Below are 20,999 nucleotides of genomic sequence, written 5' to 3' on the forward strand. Positions count from 1 at the left end.
GCCTTTTATTATATAGGATTATATAACCTGTGACTTAAAAAATGTTTATTCCCATTCACCACCACCCTTGACAAACATCAGCTTGTTCTCTATATCAGCGGATCTGTATCTGTTTTGTTTTATTCATTTATTTTGTTTTTCTAGTTTCCACTTATACTAGTAAGTGAGATCATATGGTATTTGTCCTTCTCTGTCTCACTTATTTAACTTAGCATAATGACCTCAAGGTCCATACATGTTGTCACAAATAGCAAGATTTCAATCTTTTTTATGGCTGAGTAATATCCTGTTGTGTGTATACCACATCTTATCTTTTATCCATTCACTTATTTCAACCTTATGAGTAATGCATCATCTAGGATGATCACCTTAGGCTCTTATAAATTAAGCAATCTACTTTCAGCATCTGTTTAAACTTTTGATTCTTTTCTTCACAATCAACTACAGTTTTTGCTCCAAATCTAATTTAATGGCAATTTTTGTTTTTAAGCAACTCACCTATATCAAGTCATCCAAAGCTTTCAGCTTTATATTTACATTAACATTTGCTTATTTTACATAATACTTAATTTATATGTATTTATAATAATAGCCACAATGTCAAAATGGTATTGAAAAACTAACTCAAGAGTATATAAAGTTCTACTAGTGGGAGTGAAAGGGGGCAGGTGCCCGAAGAGCACTTAACCTTACTAGGTGTGACCACACAGGTGGTGGGGAGCAGTATTTAGTAAGCCGGTTAATTGGAAGGCGATTAAAGAAGTTCCTACTATAGCCCTGGCCAGTGTTTCTCAGTTGTTGGAGCATCGACCCTTGCACCAAAGAGTAGCAGGTTTGATTACTGGTCAAGGGCACATACCTGGGTTGTAGGTTTGATCCCTGGCCTCAGTCCAGGCGGTGCAGGAGGCAACTCATAGTCTCTCTCTCTCTCTCTCTCCTCACCTTCCTCACTTCACTCTCTCTAAAAAAAATCAATGGGAAAAAACATCCTAAGATGAGATTAACAACAACAAGTTTCTACTGTATGTCAATTTTTGTTGCTATTAGTATTTACACAGAAGAAATATTAGGTAGTCTACATCTTCCTCAACAACTAGAGAAAAGGTTGTTTTTGGAAGACCAGTTTAACTCAATGCACAAACCACAAATTAGCAAATTATTCTACATTTACTTTCATATAATTTTCATTCGTATAAACACATTTTTAAAGGTTCTAACAACTTGTTACTGGAAATGCAAGTTTCCTTTAAATTCCTATGAAGGTTTTATGACAGCATTACTGTCCCCCATGTAATTAATTAATATTTTCCTTTTTGGCATGAAGTTGCTAATGATTACATGTTATCTTTCATCAGTTGTCACCTCTTGAAACTCTGACCTTTAATCTCGCTCTCATTCTTTTCACATGCCTTGGCATCTTTTCCCTCAATTCTTAAATCCCCTTCTCATAGTGAAAATGCTTCAGAGCTTTAGTATCTCTCTAGTTGTCTCACTGATGCTTCGCATAGTGTCACGGTGACCACGGCTTGATACTCCTTTCCAATATCCTTGGAAAACAATGTTCAGTTTATTTTTACAAACCTCAACCAGGTTTCCAACAATGCTTTAAATATTTTCATAACTACTTACCCAACTCATACGTTTTGTCGAGCTCATAGCGCAGTTTCAGGGGGTTCTGTTGCATTGGCACCTTACATATTTTATGTCTTAATCTTTATATTTATCCTTGGATTTGGTGACCTTCACTTTCAGATTTCTACTGAGAGGAGCTTTGTCTAATTTTGGAGATGCTCCCAAAAGCTAACAAGGACAGTGCCAGTTCCTTTGTCTGGTGCTGCCAACACTCCAGGAACTGTTCTTTCATCGATTTGTATTTGTACTTGATTTTGTGCTGTGATTATTTTTAAGCTTGTTACAGATTGCTGGCAGGGAAACCAAGCGGTCAGTAGTCTTTGTTTATTGTATCTGTATATCCTTATGCAAATTATACAGATGCCCTGAACTCCAAGTGGTAAAGGTCAGGCTGTCTCGAATGACTTGCCTAGCAATGGATGTTTGGAATCCAAACTTGCAGTTTCTAATTTCCTTAATATTAAAGCCCACTTAAAACCAATGACTTTTGGCTTTCAACAGTAAAATAGGTTGCATTTTCAGTTCATTTTATGTAAATATTCTAACATTTAAGAATGATACTGCACATCTTAATATTCACTTTTGAGATGGATGGTAAACTTATCCACACTAATTATAACACTAATTAAAATTTAAATATCTACTATTCTTGCTAAGGTCAGCAGCATAGTAGAAGGCAGTTATTTCTATTAAATGCTTCTGTAAGTACATTTGGAGGGCTTACGTTGACTCAAAGATTGTATGTTCTATCTTGACTGACCATCCTGGGACAAACTTTATATCAAGCGGACTTGCTCAGGCAATTTCTCTGCCTCCTCAACCTCTGGGAGGAAAGTATAAATACATGTCCTTGAAAGTGAGAGATGGATGAAGTATTTTTTCATTATGAAAGCCCGGGAACAAGGTATGTTTTCTAGCTACATATAGCAGCCATTTTCAACCAGGGTGCTGCAGGAGGCACACTGGGGTGCCACAAAAATTTCTAAAACATTTCTAAACTATTTAGCCAGGGGCACTAACCTCTTTTCCTTTAGATTGTCAAATGAAAAAAAATAATGACAACAGCTAACACAACGCTGTCCGGTGTGAATGAATCTAAATTATATCTTTTTTTTTCAGATCTGCAAAAAAAAATATATCTTTTGGTGTGCCGCAGAATTTTAGTGATTAGTTTATGTGTGCCATGAGATGAAAAAGGTTGGAAATCACTGACACAGAGGATGGTTTATACTATCTGGTAGAGGTAAGGCATGATGTCTATATATACCGATAAAAACGCACAAGCATTTAGACGACAAGAGATGCTAACAGAATAAAGAGGCAAGTAAAATTCCTCCTGGCACCGCTCACCTATTGCTATGCCTGCAAGAGTGCAGGGAGCAGATTAAAAAACACAAGCGCGGATGAAAAAACCCTGCAGATCTCTCTTAAAATGACTTTTATTTCCCTGTGTTCCTTTAGTTCAGCCATACATTGGCGTTCAAGGGGAGATTAAATGTTCACAAGGCAGTCAGTAGCCTTCCCTGCGTGGAAGGCAGCTAGCTTCCCATACCCAGCAGCGATTTGCAAACCCATACCCTGCGCCCACCCAAAGAAAGGAGGCAGCGGGTCCAACACCTCCCGGAGCAGAAGCACGTAGCCAGCCGGCCCGCCCCGCCCCCAAACAGCCCCGCCCCTTACTCTCGCCCCGCCCCTTACTCTCGCCCCGCCCCTTGGCGTAACCCGGATACACACCCACGCTACCCTTTCACCTCCCGGCAGTTGGCGAACGTGGATGTGAGACCCGGCTGCACCGTCCTGGCAAGTGGGGCACGCGGGACGGCCAAGGTGCGCCCCGCGGCGCGGCTCAGCCTTTCCCGGGAAGGAGCGATGGGGCGCGCGGGCGCCGGGGAGCGGGCGCCGGTGTAGAGCGCGCGGTGCCCGGCCCGGGAGGGAGCGCGGCGGCTGCGCGGGAGGCCGGTGAAGGCCGCCGCCCGGAGCGCCCGGCCTCCGGCGCCATGGCCCCCATGGGCATCCGCCTGTCCCCCCTGGGGGTGGCCGTGTTCTGCTTGCTGGGGCTCGGCGTGCTCTACCACCTCTACTCGGGCTTCCTGGCCGGCCGCTTCAGCCTCTTCGGCCTGGGCGGCGAGCCCGCGGGCGGCCCGGCGGGGCCCGTGGCCGCGGCCGACGGCGGCACCGTGGACCTGCGCGAGATGCTGGCCGTGTCGGTGCTGGCCGCCGTCCGCGGGGGCGACGAGGTGCGGCGCGTTCGCGAAAGCAACGTCCTGCACGAGAAGTCCAAGGGGAAGACGCGCGAGGGGGCCGACGACAAGATGACCAGCGGGGACGTGCTGTCCAACCGCAAGATGTTCTACCTGCTCAAGACCGCCTTCCCCAACGTGCAGGTGGGTGGGTGCCGCGAGCGCCGGGCGCGGGGGGCGCGGCGGGCCGGGAGCGTGGGAGCCCGGGAGCCCGGGAGCCCGAGAACGGGCCCCAGCACGTAGGCTCCTGCCCACAGCCCCAGATCGGGGGCTCTCGCTCCCATTGCACAGATGGGATTGGAGATGGAGACCCTGGACTGGAGGTGCTCAAGGTCACACCGTTCCTGGAAGAGCCGGGGGGATGGCAGGCCGTCTAAGGGCCCAGGCCCCCTGGCCCCTTCCCGAGTGCGTGCGCGTGTGCGTGGCCGGCATTGTGCCTGGGATCCGGAGCTTTCACATCAAAGGGCCGAGCTTCCCTTCACGGCCTGCCTCGGGCTCCTCTGTGAAATGAAAGGGCTTGCACTAGAAGCCCCAAGGTCCTCCAGCCACCCCTGATTTCATTGCTGGAAAGATGGTGACTGGATTAAGACACGTTTTCTGGCCGACCTACCAGGAACCAACGGAAGGTCAGCAACCCTGGAGGAGGTGCCATGGCGCGCGGCCCTGGTGGGATGGCTACTTGGTTGCAGTGTCATCAGGACCCTCTGAATGGCACATATTCTGAGGGCCCTTCAAGGAGCTTTTGGGCAGTATATTTCTCAGCAACTTCATTTCAACTGCCTATTCCCTTATTTACGCCAGAAAATAAGAATTGAAGAGCATTGGCTTTTTTTGGGGGGGGTAGATTCCTAGTACGGAATCTTTCTGGGAAGGCATTGCTGTATTAGGGAAATTCAGACGTTTTTGGCTACTGGGAAGAAAAGTTGTTTCCGGTGGAGTGTAGTTAATTAGATCAACAATGAAATCTAACCCGGCGCTTCTTTGGGAGAGTTAGGAGAGTGTTGTCATTGTAGAATTACATAGCATGTGTGACCCTCATTCTAGTCTGTCTTATTATTTCTGTGGTTTTCTTTTTTCCTCTTCCTGTCTTTTTTTCTTTTATTTATTTATTTTTTTTTACAGCAAGTAACATTGGCTTTCATCATGAGCTGCTGAATACCAGATGTAATTAACACAGGAATTCTCAAACACAACGCACAACATTTTCCATTTTTCTTTGGCCCTACCCTGCCTTATCACAGTTTATACTTGCCTGTGTTTGCATCTCTCTGGTTCCCTAGAGTTGGTAGAAGAAACAGGAGTTTCAGAGAAGTTGACATAGTTGTAACAGTAGCAATAGTAACAATTTATTGAGTATATTCTAGGTGCCCAGATACTGGCCACACAGGACTTCATTTGATCCTCACAGCGACTTCAGAAGTAAATTTTATTTATGCCCACTTTACAGATGGGAAATCTGAAGCTCATGGCACTTTACTGCACAGTTTATATCATCAGTCTAACTTCATTTTAGCTAGATCTTTAGGAGGCTACTTAAAACAACGTATAGTGTGGTTTCCTAGGGAAACAAAATTGTACAAGCTTAAAAGCAATAATAATGGAATATGGTAAGCAGAGTTGAATTTTTTTAAGGTAAAGATAAAAATATTCTTAAATATTGAAAACATAAATCAGTTTGTGCATGTGTGTTCACATGCCAACTCCACCCCACTCCACTTCTGCCAAAGCTTTTGTCTTGGGTAACTTCCACAGGATTCTGAGTTTGCTTTCTCACTTATTAGCAAACACTAACAGCTGCCAAGGGTAGAGAGCTGCCTTTTATTAAACACTAAAGCTAAACTTTCGGAATTGTAGATGTTGAAGTCTCCTTGTCTGCTTGGAATTGTTTGAATGTTTGCATATAGTCTTTAGTGTTCATTTTGGGTGGTGATTGGTGGAATAGAGGAGGTTATGTTCATTTCCAGTGGTTCTCAAACTTCTGGCCCTTTAAATACAGTTCCTCATGTTGTGACCCAACCATAAAATTATTTTCAATGCTACTTTATAACTGTAATGTTGCTTCTGTTATGAATCGTAATGTAAATATCTGATATGACCCCTGTGAAAGGGTCGTTCGACCGCCAAAGGGGTCGTGACCCACAGGTTGAGAACCGCTGATTATACAATGCCAAAATAGGGTAGTGTCATGTTGAGCTATCTCCTTTTGTCGCTATGTTGTTAGACTAGAGGCCAAATGTTGTAGCCATCTAAGTAGGGACTCAGCCATGGATTCTTTTCTTTCTTCACTCCCTTCCCCCAACACGCAGAAGTACAGTCTTAAATGTCTGGTTGTTTTTGAAGCCTCACCTGCAATATTTTGGTAAGGGACTTAAATCAAATCCCACTCAGTTTATTTTCTTATGGAAAATCAGCATCAAGAAGCCCGTGCAAATGGAAAGAGGTCTCTTTTCTCCCACGACTTTCCTAGAGTAAGATGCTTGAGCTTTCCAATATATTTTAAACATCTATGCTTTGTTCTCATACCCTTTCTAAAATTACTTTATTTTTATTGATTTTGGAAAGGGAGAGAGAGATAGAAACATCAATGATGAGAGAGAATCACTGATGGGCTGACTTCTGCACACCCCTCCACTGGGGATTGAGCCCACAACCTTGGCATGTGCCCTGGACCAGAATCAAATCTGGGACCCTTCAGTCCACTGGCCAACGGCTCTAGTCACTGAGCCAAACTGGCTAGGGTGAGCTTTCCTAATAAAGTTCACCCCTCAGAAAAACAATATAGCATGTCACTCTGGAGCAAGCATGTCAAACTCACAGTCCGTGGGCCGCATGCCTCGTTTATTTGGCCCATGTTAGCCTTTTGAGTTTGACACGCTTGCTCTAGAGCAGGGGTCCTCAAACTTTTTAAACAGGGGGCCAGTTCACTGTTCTTCAGACCGTTGGAGGGCCGGACTATAGTTTAAAAAAAAACTATGAACAAATTCCTATGCACACTGCACATATCTTATTTTGAAGTAAAAAACCAAAACGGGAACAAATAGAATATTTGTGTTTGTATGTGGCCTGCGGGCCGTAGTTTGAGGACCCCTGCTCTAGAGCAACGATTTTCAACCTTTTTCATCTCATGACACACGTAAAGTAATTACTAAAATTATGCAGCACACCAAAATGTATATTTTTTGCAGATCTAACAAAAAAATAGGTAAAATTTTGATTCATTCACACTGGACAATTATCGTTGTGCTGGCTGTTGTCTTTTTTTATTTGACAACCTAAGGTAGTGGTCGGCAAACTGCGGCTCACGAGCCACATGCAGCTCTTTGGCCCCTTGAGTGTGGCCACGAAGTTTCAATCGTATTGTACGTGTGCGCCTGCACGTGGTATTTTGTGGAAGAGCCACACTCAAGGGGCCGCAGTTTGCCGATCACTGGTCTAAGGGAAAGTGAAAAGAAGTCAGTGCCCCTGACTAAAGAGGTATTTCATGTTTTAAAAATTCTTGTGGCACACTAGTGTGCCTCCTGCAGCACACCAGCTGAAAATCGTTGCTCTGAAGCACTAACTAAACCGGGGACAATTTTGCATCTGGGGGACATTTGGCAGTGCCTGGAGATTTTTGGTTCTCACAACGGGAGGTAGAATGCTATTGACATCCTGTAGGTAAAGGGTAAACAACCCACACTGCATAGAAAAGACCCCCATAACAAGGAATTACCTGGCCTAATTTTTCAACTTGTGCCCACATTGAGAAGCCCTACTCAAGTTTGTCCTAAGAAAACTAAAGTTTGGCCTAGGATACCTGGATTTCCTTTTATATTTAACTTTTTTCATGTTAGTGATCTTTGTTGAGCTCTCAGGGCAGCAGTTCTTAAACACATTGGCAGTGCTTGGTTTCACTGTGTGAAAATAATAAATGCAGCATTGGTATGACACAGCGTCTTGTGTATAATGATGAAAATGAAGGCTGAAGATTGCTGGAGTGGATTTGCAGAGAAACAGAACAGACAAATTTAGATTTATCTTTATGATTTAAAGTAAAGGGAATTCTTTAAAAAAAATATATATTTTGTATTGATTTCATAAAGGAAGGAAGATGGAGAAAGAGAGATAAATAGAAACATCAATGATGGGAGAGAATCATTGATCGGCTGCCTCCCTCATGCCCCACACTGGGGATTGAGCTCTCAACCTGGGTATATGCCCTATCTGGGAATTGAACCGTGACCTTCTGGTTCCTTGGTCGACACTCAACCACTGAGCCACTCTGGCTGAGCTAAAGGGAATTCTTTATTTGAGGGGCTCCTGTCCTCATCTCGACTTGTTCAGAGTTTTGACAATGATTTAAGATAAAGCATGATATTTCAAGCTGGTAGGAGCAGCTTGTGTCCATGTCTTCCTGACCTCTAGAATAGTAGTTTAATTCTTTCAACAGGAGTACCCACTAGAAAAGTTGACAAGTTCTAGTATAGTGCAAAGAACACTTGTCTTTGACATCTTGTCCAGTCTCCAGCCTAGGCCAATTATTAAACTTGTGTTACAATTTCTTCGCTTTTTTGAGGTAACTAGTAATCTATACTAATAAAAGGGTAATATGCTAATTAGGGCGGACATCTTCCAGACATCCATCTGGACAAAGCCACAGTGGCTGCGAGGCCCGGGGCTCAGGTAGCCGTGAGCTCCAGTGGCTGTAAGGCCCCGGGCCCAGGCAGCCATGAGCCCTGGCAGCTGTGAGGCCCGGGACTCAGGCCTCGCAGCCGGCAGTGGCAGCAGCAGCAGGGTGATGGGGGCGGCGCCTTCCCCTGATCAGCCCAGTTGCCTCCCGCAGAGGGTGGCCAAACTGTGGTTAGGCCCACTCCCTGTGCTATCAGTGGGACATCCCCTGAGGGCTCCCAAACTGTGAGAGGGGGCAGGCCAGGCTGAGGGACACCCCCCTCCCCCCCAGTGCACAAATTTTCGTGTACCGGGCCTCTAGTGTGATAATCAGTGCAGCAATAAACATTGCAGACAGAGAAAAAAAACATTCATTGGGATAGGCCCAATAGAGGATTTTACTGTAGTAAAATCAAGTAGCCTGATGAGCTTGAATCAGAAGCACATGGAAGAAAGGTAGGCAGGAGCTGTATCATATACCAAATTCAATGAAGTTTGGACCAGATCTTTAGTTCATCCTAGAGTATAAAAGATTTACCTGACTCTTCTTGAAGTTTACAATGTGCCATACTTTGTTTTGGCTTTTGGCACTTGGAGTGGGTGAGACCAGTCAAGGAGACTTTTAAAATAGGCTGTGTGGGAGATGAGGACCAGAACCTGGGCAATGGGAAAGTTATACTTAGCTTGATTTACTAGATGACATTTATTTAGTCCTCAGTAACTGGCAAGCACTGAATTGAGTTTCTTATTGCCTCTATTTATTTACTTGACAAAAAACAGGAGGTGAGTACTATTACCTCCATTTTGCACATAAATTGAGACTTGGAGAAGCTAAATAATTTGCCAAAGGATATACAGCTAGAAAATAATCTTAGGTTCACAGAGATTCACTTCATGAACTGAGAATCATCTCAGGTCTGTCTGATTCTATAGATAAGGTACTCCAAGAGGTATAACTAAAGTGTACTCTTAAACTACAGTTTTGAGTGATTGGAAGGGCTCAGGGTAGACGCTTGAAGAATAGTAGAGGTGGTAGACCACTTAGGAGGCTTTTTCAAGTGAGAGATGATACATTTTGAATTGGAGTTATGATTGTAGAGAAGTTAGATGTGGAAGGATATGAGGAAATTTTTACCGATGTGTCAAAAATGACTCATTTCTGGTTTTGCTCATGGTGAAAGGGAGTTAGGGATGTTAAGTACTAGAGGGCAGATTAAGTGTTATCTTAGACTTAAATTAGAGGTGCCTTGTATGTTCAGGGGAACATGTTAAGGAGATAGTTAAATACATATGGGTCTGAAGCTCTTGATATTTCTGAATTAGAAATACAAATTTGTGAGTCATAAATGTGATATTGATTGAAACCAGCTGTGGACAGGATTGCTTAATGAAAGAATATTGCATGAAAGGGAAAGATGAGTACCTACAACCAAGTATAACAAAGACTGAAAATAATCAACACTAATAAAAGAGAAAAATGGTAATTGGCGTACGAGCTACCCTTTTCATTGGCTAATCAGGGCTATATGCAAATTAACTGCCAACTAAGATTGGCAGTTAACTGCCAACAAGATGGCGGTTAATTTGCATATGTAGGCACAATGCAGGGAGGCGAAAGGGAAAGCAGGAAGAAGCCCCCTGCCACTGACAGTGATCGGAAACCCAGGGGGGAGCTAAGAGCTGGGGGGCAGGGCAAAGGCGGCTCTGGGGCCACCTTTGCCCTGCCCCCCAGCCATGATCGGAGAATCAGGCGCCTTTGCCACCCTGGCCAGTGATAGCAGGAAGTAGGGGTGGAGCCAGCGATGGGAGCTGGACACGGGCGAAGCTGGCAGTCCCGGGGGCTAGGGATCCCTTGCCTGGGCCTAAAGCGGAGCCCATGATCGTGGGGCTGCTGCAGCTGCGGGTCCCTGCTGCCCGGGCCGGACTCCTCAACCAGAGGCTTTAGGCCTGGGCAGGGGCGGAGCCTGCAACCGTGGGGAGCTGGGGGTCCGCTGCCCAGGCCTGACACCTCTGCCGGAGGCCTCAGGCCTGGTCAAGGGGCCGATCCGGTGATTGGTGATCGGAGGGTGATGAGGGTCAACTCCTCTGGCCGAGGCATCAGGCCTGGGCGGGGGGCTGAGCCGGGGATTGGGGGGATATGATGGTGCCCTTGCCCAGGCCTGAAGCCTGGGTCAGAGGTGTCAGACTTGGGCGGGGGGTGGAGCAAGCGATCAGAGGGAGATGGGGGTCCCCTGCCCAGGCATGATTCCTGGGCCAGAGGCCTCAGGCCTGGGCGGGGGCCAGAGCCAGTGATCGGGGGGAGATGGGGGTCCCCTGTCCAAGCCTGACACCTCTGGCGGAGGCGTCAGGCCTGGGCAAGGGGCCGATCAGGTGATCAGAGGGTGATGGGGTCTACGCCTCTGGCTGAGGCATCAGGCCTGGGCAAGGGGCAGAGCCAGCAATCGGAGGGTTCTGGGGGTCCCCTGCCCAGGCCTGATGCCTGGGCCAGAGGCATCAGGCCTGGGCTGGGTGCAGAACCAGTGATGGGGGGAAATGAGGGTCCCCTGCCCAGGCCTGACGCCTCTGTCAGAGGCGTCAGGCCTGGGCAAGGGGCCGATCCTGCGATTGGAGGGTGATGGGGGTCAACGCCTGAGGGCTCCCAGTATATGAGAGGGGGCAGGCTGGGCTGAGGGACACTCCCCCCCACACACACCCAGTGCACGAATTTCGTGCACCGGGCCCCTAGTCCTACATAATAAAAGCCTAATATGCTAAGTGTCCGGTCGTCTAGTTGTCCGTTCAACCAGTTAAAGCTTAATATGCTAATAATATGCTAAGCTCACTATGACTTGCACTGACCACCAGGGGGCAGACAGTCAACGGTCGACCAGTTGCTATGAGGTGCACTGATCACCAGGGGCAAACACTCGGACCAGTAGGTTAGCTTGCTGCTGGGGTGTGGCCAATCAGAACTGAGCAAGATAGGCTGGACATGCCCTGGAGCCTTCCTGTGGTCCCTCCCTGGCTGACCAACCTCCTGCGTCACTCCCCAGCCCTGATCGTGCCAGTGGGATCTCTCAGCCTGGTCTGCACCCTCTCGCAATCCAGAACCCCTCAGGGGATGTGGGAGAGCCGGGTTTGGCCTGATCCCGCTCAACACAGGAGCTGCCCCCTGGTGGTCTGTGCGCTCCCACAGCGGGAGCACTTCTCAGCCATAAGCCTGGCTCATGGCTGTCTAGCCGAGCGGCGATGGTGGGAGCCTCTCCTACCTCCGCGGCAGTCAGACATCCCCTGAGGGCTCCCGGACTGTGAGAGGGCGCAGGCCAGACTGAGGAACCTCCCCCACCCGAGTGCATGAATTTCATGCACTGGGCCTCTAGTTACTTAATAGTAGCAGCCAACTTTTATTAAATGCTTACTCGGTGTTAAGCACTGTACTATTTGTTTTACCTTTTCTATTTCATTAAGTCATACAAAGAACACTGTAGGGAGATATATTTGTCATCCATTTTTAGCACTTGGTAACTGCAGCTCAGAAAGATTAGTTGACTAGTCTAGGTAAGTCACATTCCCAATAAATAGAGGAGCTGGAATTCTGATGATAAAACACATCCTATCCTATATAAGAAAAGCCTAATATGCAAATTGACTGGACAGCGGAACGACCAGTGGAATGACCGGTAGCTATGATGCACACTGACCACCAGGGGGCAGACACTCAAAGCAGGAGCTGTCCCCAGCCCCCAGGCCTCAGGCCAGTCAAGGTGGGTGCCAGCGGGGGCCCCAATCACCCCGCCAGTCGCCCTGTAGCGGGAGGTGACCAGTGGTGGTGGTGGCAGAGGAGTGGGGCCAGCCTGTTAGTGGGCTGGCATGCTCCCTCTCTCCTCCCCCCCCCCCCCCCATCACCCTGCTGGTCGCCCCAGAGAAGGAGGTGACTGGTGGCAGGGCCGGTGAGCAGGCCAGTTGCTCCACAGATCGGCCAGGTCTAGGGACCCTACGCATGCATGAATTTCGTGCATCGGGCCTCTAGTACTCTTAATAATGGTTCTGAATGTAGGTCAGTGGTGAACTTTGTGAGAGTTTGCTTGGTGGCTCCATGGGGAAGGAAGCAAATTGAAGAAGATGGGAGATGGCGAGTAAAGACAAGTCTTTAAAGAAATTGTGCTTCTAAGGAACTTGGCTAGGGTGTTATGTGGGACTAAGAGGAGGTTCTGTGAAGTTTTGTTTTGTTTTGTTTTGGTATGTTTGTTTTTAAGATGTGTCACTAGAGCCTGTTTAATTATTTATAGGGATATAGTTGAGAACTAGTCGTTTATAGAAAAAGGCTTCTGAAAAGGGAGGAGAATAAGATAGAGCAGTGTTTATCCATTTAGAAAATAGTTATTGAATTCCTACTGTGTCATAGGTACAGCTTGAGACAATATATTCAAAAATTAATTAAGATTTAATGATTTATGTAAATTTTACCTTTTTAAGGTATTAACCAAAAGCCTCTTTAACCCCAAAGTAACTGAATTGTCATGTAAATAGCATTAATTGTGTTTTGAATTCTTGATTTCTTATTCAGTTCCCTGTTAAGGACTGGGATGAGATAGGCAGTAGAGATGAGGGAGGGAGAGTAGATTGAGTAGAATGGTTGTGAAGAAATGAAACTTCATTAAGTGAAGGACAATGTTGTCAATCAAGAAGTATTTAGCACCTATTATTAAGGCACTGGTTTATAAGGCAGTGGAGATGGGGCTACAGTAATGAAGGAACTGTGTCTTTGAACACACGGATCTTATGTTCTAGTACAGGGGTCCTCAAACTTTTTAAACAGGGGGCCAGTTCACTGTCCCTCAGACCGTTGGAGGGCCGGACTATAGTTTAAAAAAACTATGAACAAATTCCTATGCACACTGCACATATCTTATTTTGAAGTAAAAAAACAAAACGGGAACAAATACAATATTTGTATTTGCATGTGGCCCGCGGGCCGTAGTTTGAGGGCCCCTGTTCTAGTAGGCCAAGATAGATAGTTAACATGGTAACAAGTAAGTGACTTACACTGATAAGGTCTTTGAAGAAATAAAAGTAAGAACATGTGGGAGAGTGATGGGGATCATGCTTTGGCCAGGGGTAGTTGGGGAAGGCCACTCTGAGGCACGGCCATTTGAGCTGAGCGCTGAATGAGAAGCAGACATCATGCGGAGATTTGGTAAAAGAGAACATGAGCAAAAGAGTGCAAGTACAAAGGCCTTGAGGCCAATGGACAAGGAAGTCTGGGATGTAGTAAATAAGAGTCCAAATAGAGAAAGGTTACAGATCATCCAGGCCTTGCCTTGTAGATGATAAGTAGTCTGGATTTTGTCTCCCGTGTAATGAGAAATTATTGGAAGGTTTTAAGTAGGGGGTAATAAAATCAGTCTCATTTAGGAAGATGGCAGATTGCTGGGTTGAGAAGGACAGCTCCATAAAAGCAATGATTTTTGTCTCTTTTGTTCATTATTACAGTGGGGCCTTGACTAACGAGTTTTTCGAGATACGAGCTGTCTCTCGACCGATTTTTTGCTTTGAGTTGCGAGCTAAAATTCGGGTTACGAGCCAGCTTCAGATACCCCACCGCTAGTTGGCACAGTGAACGTCACAGTGAACGCCACAACATCAGCCCAGCATCACGTGTCTCACTTGTTCACTTTATGATTTGACATACGAGTAATTTGAGTTACGAGCTCCGTCATGGAACGAATTAAACTCGTAAGTCAAGGCCCCACTGTATATCCCAGTACCCAAAACAGTTTAGCTTGTGTAGTCATTAAATAGTGGATGAATGAATGAATGAATCCGAGAATACACTGTAGGAGGCAAGAGCAATCAAAGGCTATTCTAGGAATCCAAATATGGGATAGATGGGGGTTTAAACCAGAATTTTTTTAGTATACTGTACATGGTTTATTCTGTGGTTTTTGTATGGTGATACAAAATACTGTAGAGTGATGTTTGCGAGATGGCAGGAATTCTCTACTGACATTCCCTCACAGAACATAGATTTTGGCGGTTACTCATGAACAAGAGTACCTTTCTGGGAGTCTGAGAGTCCAGTGGAAAACTTACAGCACACCACTGAGGCAAAAAAAAGAAAAGAAAACCCACAGCAAGAATAGATGCATTAATGTTTTTGCTAATCTTCGGTACATTTATTTCTAGGTAATTTATTTCTGTTGTTAGTGTAAATGGTTTTCTTTATGTTAAATATTTTTAATATTTCTTGCTAGTATATAACAATACAGTTGATTGATAATGATTCACCTTGTATCGAGCAACTTAAATTTGTTCTATAATATTGCTGCAAATTTTTTTGAATTTTTCTTCAGTAATCAGATATCAATCACATATTTTGCTGCTTCTTTTCTAATCCTTGTCCTCTCCCATGCCCTCACCCTTCGTTAGCTTTCTATAATGGCTAGGATTCTCTGCACATTACTAATAGTGGTTGTGATGGAGGACAACTGACTGTTTCCTTCCTGCAGGGTCCTTCAGCATCTGGCTTCCATTACTGTCTGACCTCAGACCTCATCTTTAGCTCCTTTCTTAGCTCACTTGCTCTAGCCGTGCTTGCCTCCTTGCCGTACTCTGAATGTACCAGGCACACGCGCACCTCAGGCTGTTGCATTTTTTATTCCATGCGCTGGAGTGTGGGCCCTTTACATACTTGCTAGGCTCACTTCCTTTAGATTTTCACTCTAATACCACCTTTTCAGTGTTGCCTTTCTTAGCTACTTTGTCTTTTAAAAACAAACTAACATCATTGCAGCATATTTTACGTATCATATAATTTGCTCATTTCAAATGTCCAATTCAGTAGTTTTTGGTGACTAGGCCAAATTGTGCAACCATTGTCATTAATCAGTTTTAGAAAAATTTCATCACTCTAAAAATATCCCTGTGCCCATTTACTGCTACCTGTTCTACCCTCTGCCCCAGGCAACCACTAATCTATCTCCATAGATCTGCCTGTTCTAGACATTTCACATAAATGGAATCATCCAGTATTTAGTCTCTTCTGTCTTATTTTTCATTTAGTATAATGTTTTCGGGTTTATCCATGCTATGGTATGAATCAGTACCTCATTTCTTTTTATGGCTGAATAATGTTCTATGGTATGGATGTACCATATTTTGCTCATCCATTCATCCGTTGATGGACATTTGGTAGTTTCCATTTTGGGGCCATAATGAATAATCCTAGCCACCCTATCTTAAGGAACAATCCTTTTCTACTCTTCTACACACACTTCCTGTTTTTCCCTATTTTATTTTCTCTAGCATACCACATGCCTTATTTATTTATTTTGTATATTGTTTATCTCCTTCAATAGAATGTAAGCTCCACAACGACAGACTTTTGTCTCATATGGATCAACATGATGCATGTCTGGTATATAGTAAGAATCAGTAAACATTTGCTAAACCAACAAAGGAAAAAGTGAGTGGATGAATTGGATGTTTACTATACACTGTATTAAAAATATTTTATGATTTATGTGGCTTGGAGTTTCAGGAATATTACTATTTTTAAGGTCTTCGATGGCAATTTAGGATACATCAGGGTACTTTCCAGAGATTGCTGATAGCTGTGGGTTTTCACCCTGTGACTTTGCTCATGTACTGTTAGTGTTATAAACACTCTGTAGTAATGGTGTCTAGGCATGGCATCACATTCAGCATAAACACATTGATCTACTGGAAAGGGAGCTTGTCAGAAAGCACAGTATCCGCTTGTTTCTTTGAGGCTTTGTATTTCTCTATATTTGGAGTCTTTGCCTTTTTTTGACAACAAGGTAAGTTTGAATATTGGATTGGAAAGTACTTGAAGACAAAATATTGTTGTAATTTCTCTTACAATATAGTTTCATTTTGTAATGAAATGTCTTGAAATAAAAAAAAAATACTGATTTACCTACTTTAAATTTATGTGATTTTTATCTGAAAGGTTTTTCTCTTTTGTGCTTTCCTAGGCAGTGATTTTTTTTTTACTCTAAAAAATGTTTAACTTATCTCTTTTTGATGCAGATAAATACAGAAGAACATGTGGATGCAACCGATCAGGAGGTTATCTTATGGGATCGTAAAATTCCTGAGGACATCCTGAAGGAAATAGCCACCCCCAAGGAGGTACCAGCAGAAAGTGTTACTGTCTGGATCGACCCACTTGATGCTACACAGGAGTATACGGGTAATTTTAAAATTAAAATTGATCTCAAACTTTAGATTGTTGTTATATATCAGAAAATCAGAATGTGAGCAGGTGTTATGTACATGGTAGTAGATATTTTTCCAATCTCAGACAGCTTTTCCATTAGATTTTAAGACAGAGAGCTGGATTAATGCAGTGTCATATAACCCATTTGCACTGGATCTGTTATTCTCAATGCCTCCCCCCCCCCCCCAACCAATTTATGTCATACTCTTTTTTTATATAAATGTATATATTATTATTTTTAAAAAATTAATTTCAGAGAGGAAGAGAGAGGGAGAGAGATAGAAACATCAGTGATAAGAGGGAGTCATTGATTGGCTGCCTCCTGCACACCCCCTATTGGGGATTGATTCTGCAACCCAGACATATGCCCTGACTGGGAATTGAACTGTGACCTCCTAAATCAAAGGTTGATGCTGAACCATTGAGCTACACTGGCTTATTGGTGATGTGGCTCATTGTGTCACTGATTCTTCAGTGAAGGGGAGTTTTATCAGTTACAACAAATGGTTCCTATTTGGCACTTACTTATTGAGGTGCTTGCTTATATATTGAGTTATGTGTTATTTAGATATTTATTTATGTAGTCAGAATACAATATTTACCTGTGATAATGGGAATTTTGATTTTATTGCATATACCTCTACTGTTAAAATTCAAAATAGTAAACCCTAGTCACCCAGAGAGCAAATAATTAGCAAAATAGAATTACCACCCTACCCCTATTTTCATTCTTTTTACCTAGTGTTAGTTCAGATTTCATTTCTATGGATCCTTTCCTATGCCTTGCTTCTTACAGAGGTATCTAATGCTTGCCTTTTCTCTGTTCTCTTGGTACATATGTTAAAGTTGGTTGCTTATACATTTTTCTTCCTTCTAGGTGGTAAGTTCTCTGAATGTGGGGGCTTCTGCTTTGTCACCTTGATATTCTAGAGCTTAAGCACTGAACTTGACCCTTAATAGACACTCAATAAGTAACTATTTCGAGAACAGGGAGAATACACTCTATTGTATATCTAATAATAACTGAAATTATGAAACAATATTGTGCATAAAATGTTTTTCTGAAACTGAGATTGGCCTGATCATATAATAGTGATAATATGTTGTGAGCTCATCCCTTGTGCAGAGATGGTTATTTTTTTAAATTTAATACTAAAATTAAAAATAATTTTAGTATTTAAAGATGAGTACTTAATTAGTGTCTGTACTTTACAGATGAGGAAACAATTTAAATAATATGCTCAAAGAAATACAGCTGCCGAAACCGGTTTGGCTCAGTGGATAGAGCGTCGGCCTGTGGACTGAAAGGTCCCAGGTTCGATTCCGGTCGAGGGCATGTACCTGGTTGCGGGCACATCCCCAGTGGGAGATGTGCAGGAGGCGGCTGATCGATGTTTCTCTCTCATCGATGTTTCTAACTCTCTATCTCTCTCCCTTCCTCTCTGTAAAAAATCAATAAAATATATTAAAAAAAAAAAAAAGAAATACAGCTAATAAAATGGTAATCTGGGGGAATAACCCAGGTAATTTGCTTATAAAACCAAAACTCAACTACTTCCTTAAACTGGCTCTTACTTATAGACTCTTTGAGGGGATTGTTGACTGTGAAAGACATTTTATAAAATGTACATACATTTTTAATGAAGTAAATTATAACATTCTATCCTGAATTTATATGTTACTTTAACAATTGTGTGTGTTTGTTTGTTTATTTCTTACAGAGGATCTTCGAAAGTATGTCACTACTATGGTTTGTGTGGCTGTATATGGTAAACCTGTCCTAGGAGTAATACATAAGCCTTTTTCTGAATATACAGGTAAGAAATATGTTAGAGCAAGAGTTAATGTTATTATATCATTTGTCTATAGCAATGGTTCTCAACCTTCCTAATGCTGCGACCCTTTAATATAGTTCCTCATGTTGTGGTGACCCCCAACCATAAATTATTTTCGTTGCTACTTCATAACTGTAATTTTGCTACTGTTATGAATCGTAATGTAAATATCTGATATGCAGGATGTATTTTCATTGTTACAAATTGAACATAATTAAAGCATAGTGATTAATCACAAAAATAATATGTAATTATATATGTGTTTTCCGATGGTCTTAGGCGACCCCCAAATGATTCGAGACTTACAGGTTGAGAACCGCTGGTCTATAGTATTTACCATCCTGTCAGAATCTCAACTGTAGCTCAGTAATTATTAGAGTCAATCCCCTCCCCTACCGCACCCCTTCACTGGCTACAGTAAGGATTTTATTGTTGGTCCTCAGAATACATGACAAAGCAGGGCTGTCTGAACTTTCTTTAGCGTATAGACAATGTGTAATGAAGATGAGAGATTCTTAGTGTATTGAGATGCCCCAGTAGCTGAGGTCCAGGGCTCTTACACGTTGGATTCTGTGTGGATTCTGAAATCCACCCTGAAGTGGTCTTAACAAAATCTGTTGTCATATCAGGAAATGAGCTTGATCCTGTGGTGGTTATGGGCATATTATGGTGCTTAAGGGCATTGCCAGGATGTGAGGGCGATCTGGCTGCGACATCTGTCACCCCATTGATTGCCAGGGTTGATTCGGCTGATCTGGCTGGCTAGGCGGGTGTCCCCCTCCTCCCTCACCGATCCATGTGCGTCCCTCCCGAAGCTGCACGCTCGGTCGAAGAGGACGACCTTCCCCCCCCGAGGAGAGGACCGGTCTTCGGTCAAGGGTATACGAGTAGCTGCGCTCCCCTGCTAGAACCTCCAAACAAGCTCTCAAGGGCATTGCCAACCTCAACACATAAAAAGTGGATGGTGTCACTGTGAAAATCTCAATGGCAGTACTAATACACTTAATATAGTATGTGAGTGAGGGATACAATTACTATTAGTATTCCCACTTAGAAATGAGAAAAATGAGACTGAGAAAATTGATACATTCCTCAAGCTCATCCAGCTAAATTAGAGGAGGAATTAACCCAGGAATTTTGTGCAAATCAGTATAGCACATCACTTTTATAATTCCATGAATACTAACATTTGTATAGTATTTAGTAGTTTGTAGTATACTTAAAGCTATCTCAGTTCAACTTTTTGATAACTATGTGATAAGGAAAAACGTTACTGTCATTTATAGATGGAAAAGGGGCTTACCAGCTCTTACAATGAAAACCATACATTTATAAATGTTACTGTAAGAGCTAACTACTCTTTTTGAATATCTCACATTTGTTTAGTATTTTCAGTTTATAAAATGTATTGACATAAAATCACTTCAGCCTTAAAATAACTCTGGAAAGAGTGTAAAATAGGAATTATAGTGACAGCGATGTTTTTAATAAAAAAGAAAATAGATATATTAAAGTTCAGGACAGGGCTTAAGTCTTTGAAGCCCTCATTCTTTTGACAATGTCCCTTATTGCCTCTTCTATAGCAGGATTTCCTTTAGCTGCATATAAAGTAAATCTGGTTACAGTGGTTAAACAAATATAAGCTTTATTTTCTCACCTAATAAGACAGCCAAAGAGTAGGGATTGTTTAGTGGCTTTATAATGCTGTTAAGCTGACTTTTCTGTTTTTGCTTTTTTTCTTAGAAGATGGCTTTTTATTTTATACTCGAAGTTTGGTGCTTCCAGTTTCCATGGGTCTATGCTAGGCAGGAAAAAAGAGGAAAGAAGATACACAAAAGATCTATTCTAGCCATTCTTTGTATTAACTTGGCCCTCTCCTTCATCTCATTGGCCCAATGTCACATGGCACCCTTAGCTACAAGCTGAGCCTGCTACTTCAAAGAGAATTAGAACTGTAATAAAGGGAATGCAGAGGAAATTGATGTCAGATAAGCAAATAGATTCACATTCTTTGGGCCCTAGATTCCACATCTGTTCATTTTAGGGGGAAAAATTGGGATAGGAAACTGCCCATTGAAAAAAAAAATCTTTATTTTATAAAAATATGTATTTCTCCCCATAGGCTTATCTAACGCCTTAGAATAAAAAAAGCCAAAAATCTCTAACTTAAAGGAATAAGTTGTGTTCCAAAAAACTCTTTGTAAATTACTAATGAAATGCCCTGTTCTTCTGTGATACAGCTTTCTTGCCCAGCATACTGGAACATAAGGTGCTTGCTAGTCAGCAGATACCCAGAATAATCCATAGTCCTTAATTAGGTGTAGGTTGACCTACTATTCCTGGATCAAAGGTTTGTTTGGTGTGCCTTATTCTTGGACGGTTATTTTCAGATCTAGACTGTATATTGATGTTTGCAGAATACCA

The 20,999-nt window shown here is 43.2% G+C and overlaps 1 protein-coding gene across 1 annotated transcript in view; it reads left to right on the forward strand.

Annotated features, from left to right (window-relative positions):
- The first annotated feature begins 3,371 nt into the window (after positions 1-3,371).
- BPNT2 (3'(2'), 5'-bisphosphate nucleotidase 2) overlaps positions 3,372-20,999 on the forward strand; it is a 29,769-nt gene continuing 12,141 nt past the window's right edge. Inside the window, exons 1-3 of the mRNA XM_059673143.1 lie at positions 3,372-4,016; positions 16,551-16,713; positions 18,462-18,557. Of these exons, the coding sequence (XP_059529126.1) occupies positions 3,630-4,016; positions 16,551-16,713; positions 18,462-18,557 (646 nt within the window). The 5' untranslated portion in view covers positions 3,372-3,629. The remainder of the gene's footprint in view (positions 4,017-16,550; positions 16,714-18,461; positions 18,558-20,999) is intronic.

Source organism: Myotis daubentonii, chromosome 17 (assembly GCF_963259705.1).
Source record: "Myotis daubentonii chromosome 17, mMyoDau2.1, whole genome shotgun sequence".
Lineage (NCBI taxonomy): Eukaryota > Metazoa > Chordata > Mammalia > Chiroptera > Vespertilionidae > Myotis > Myotis daubentonii.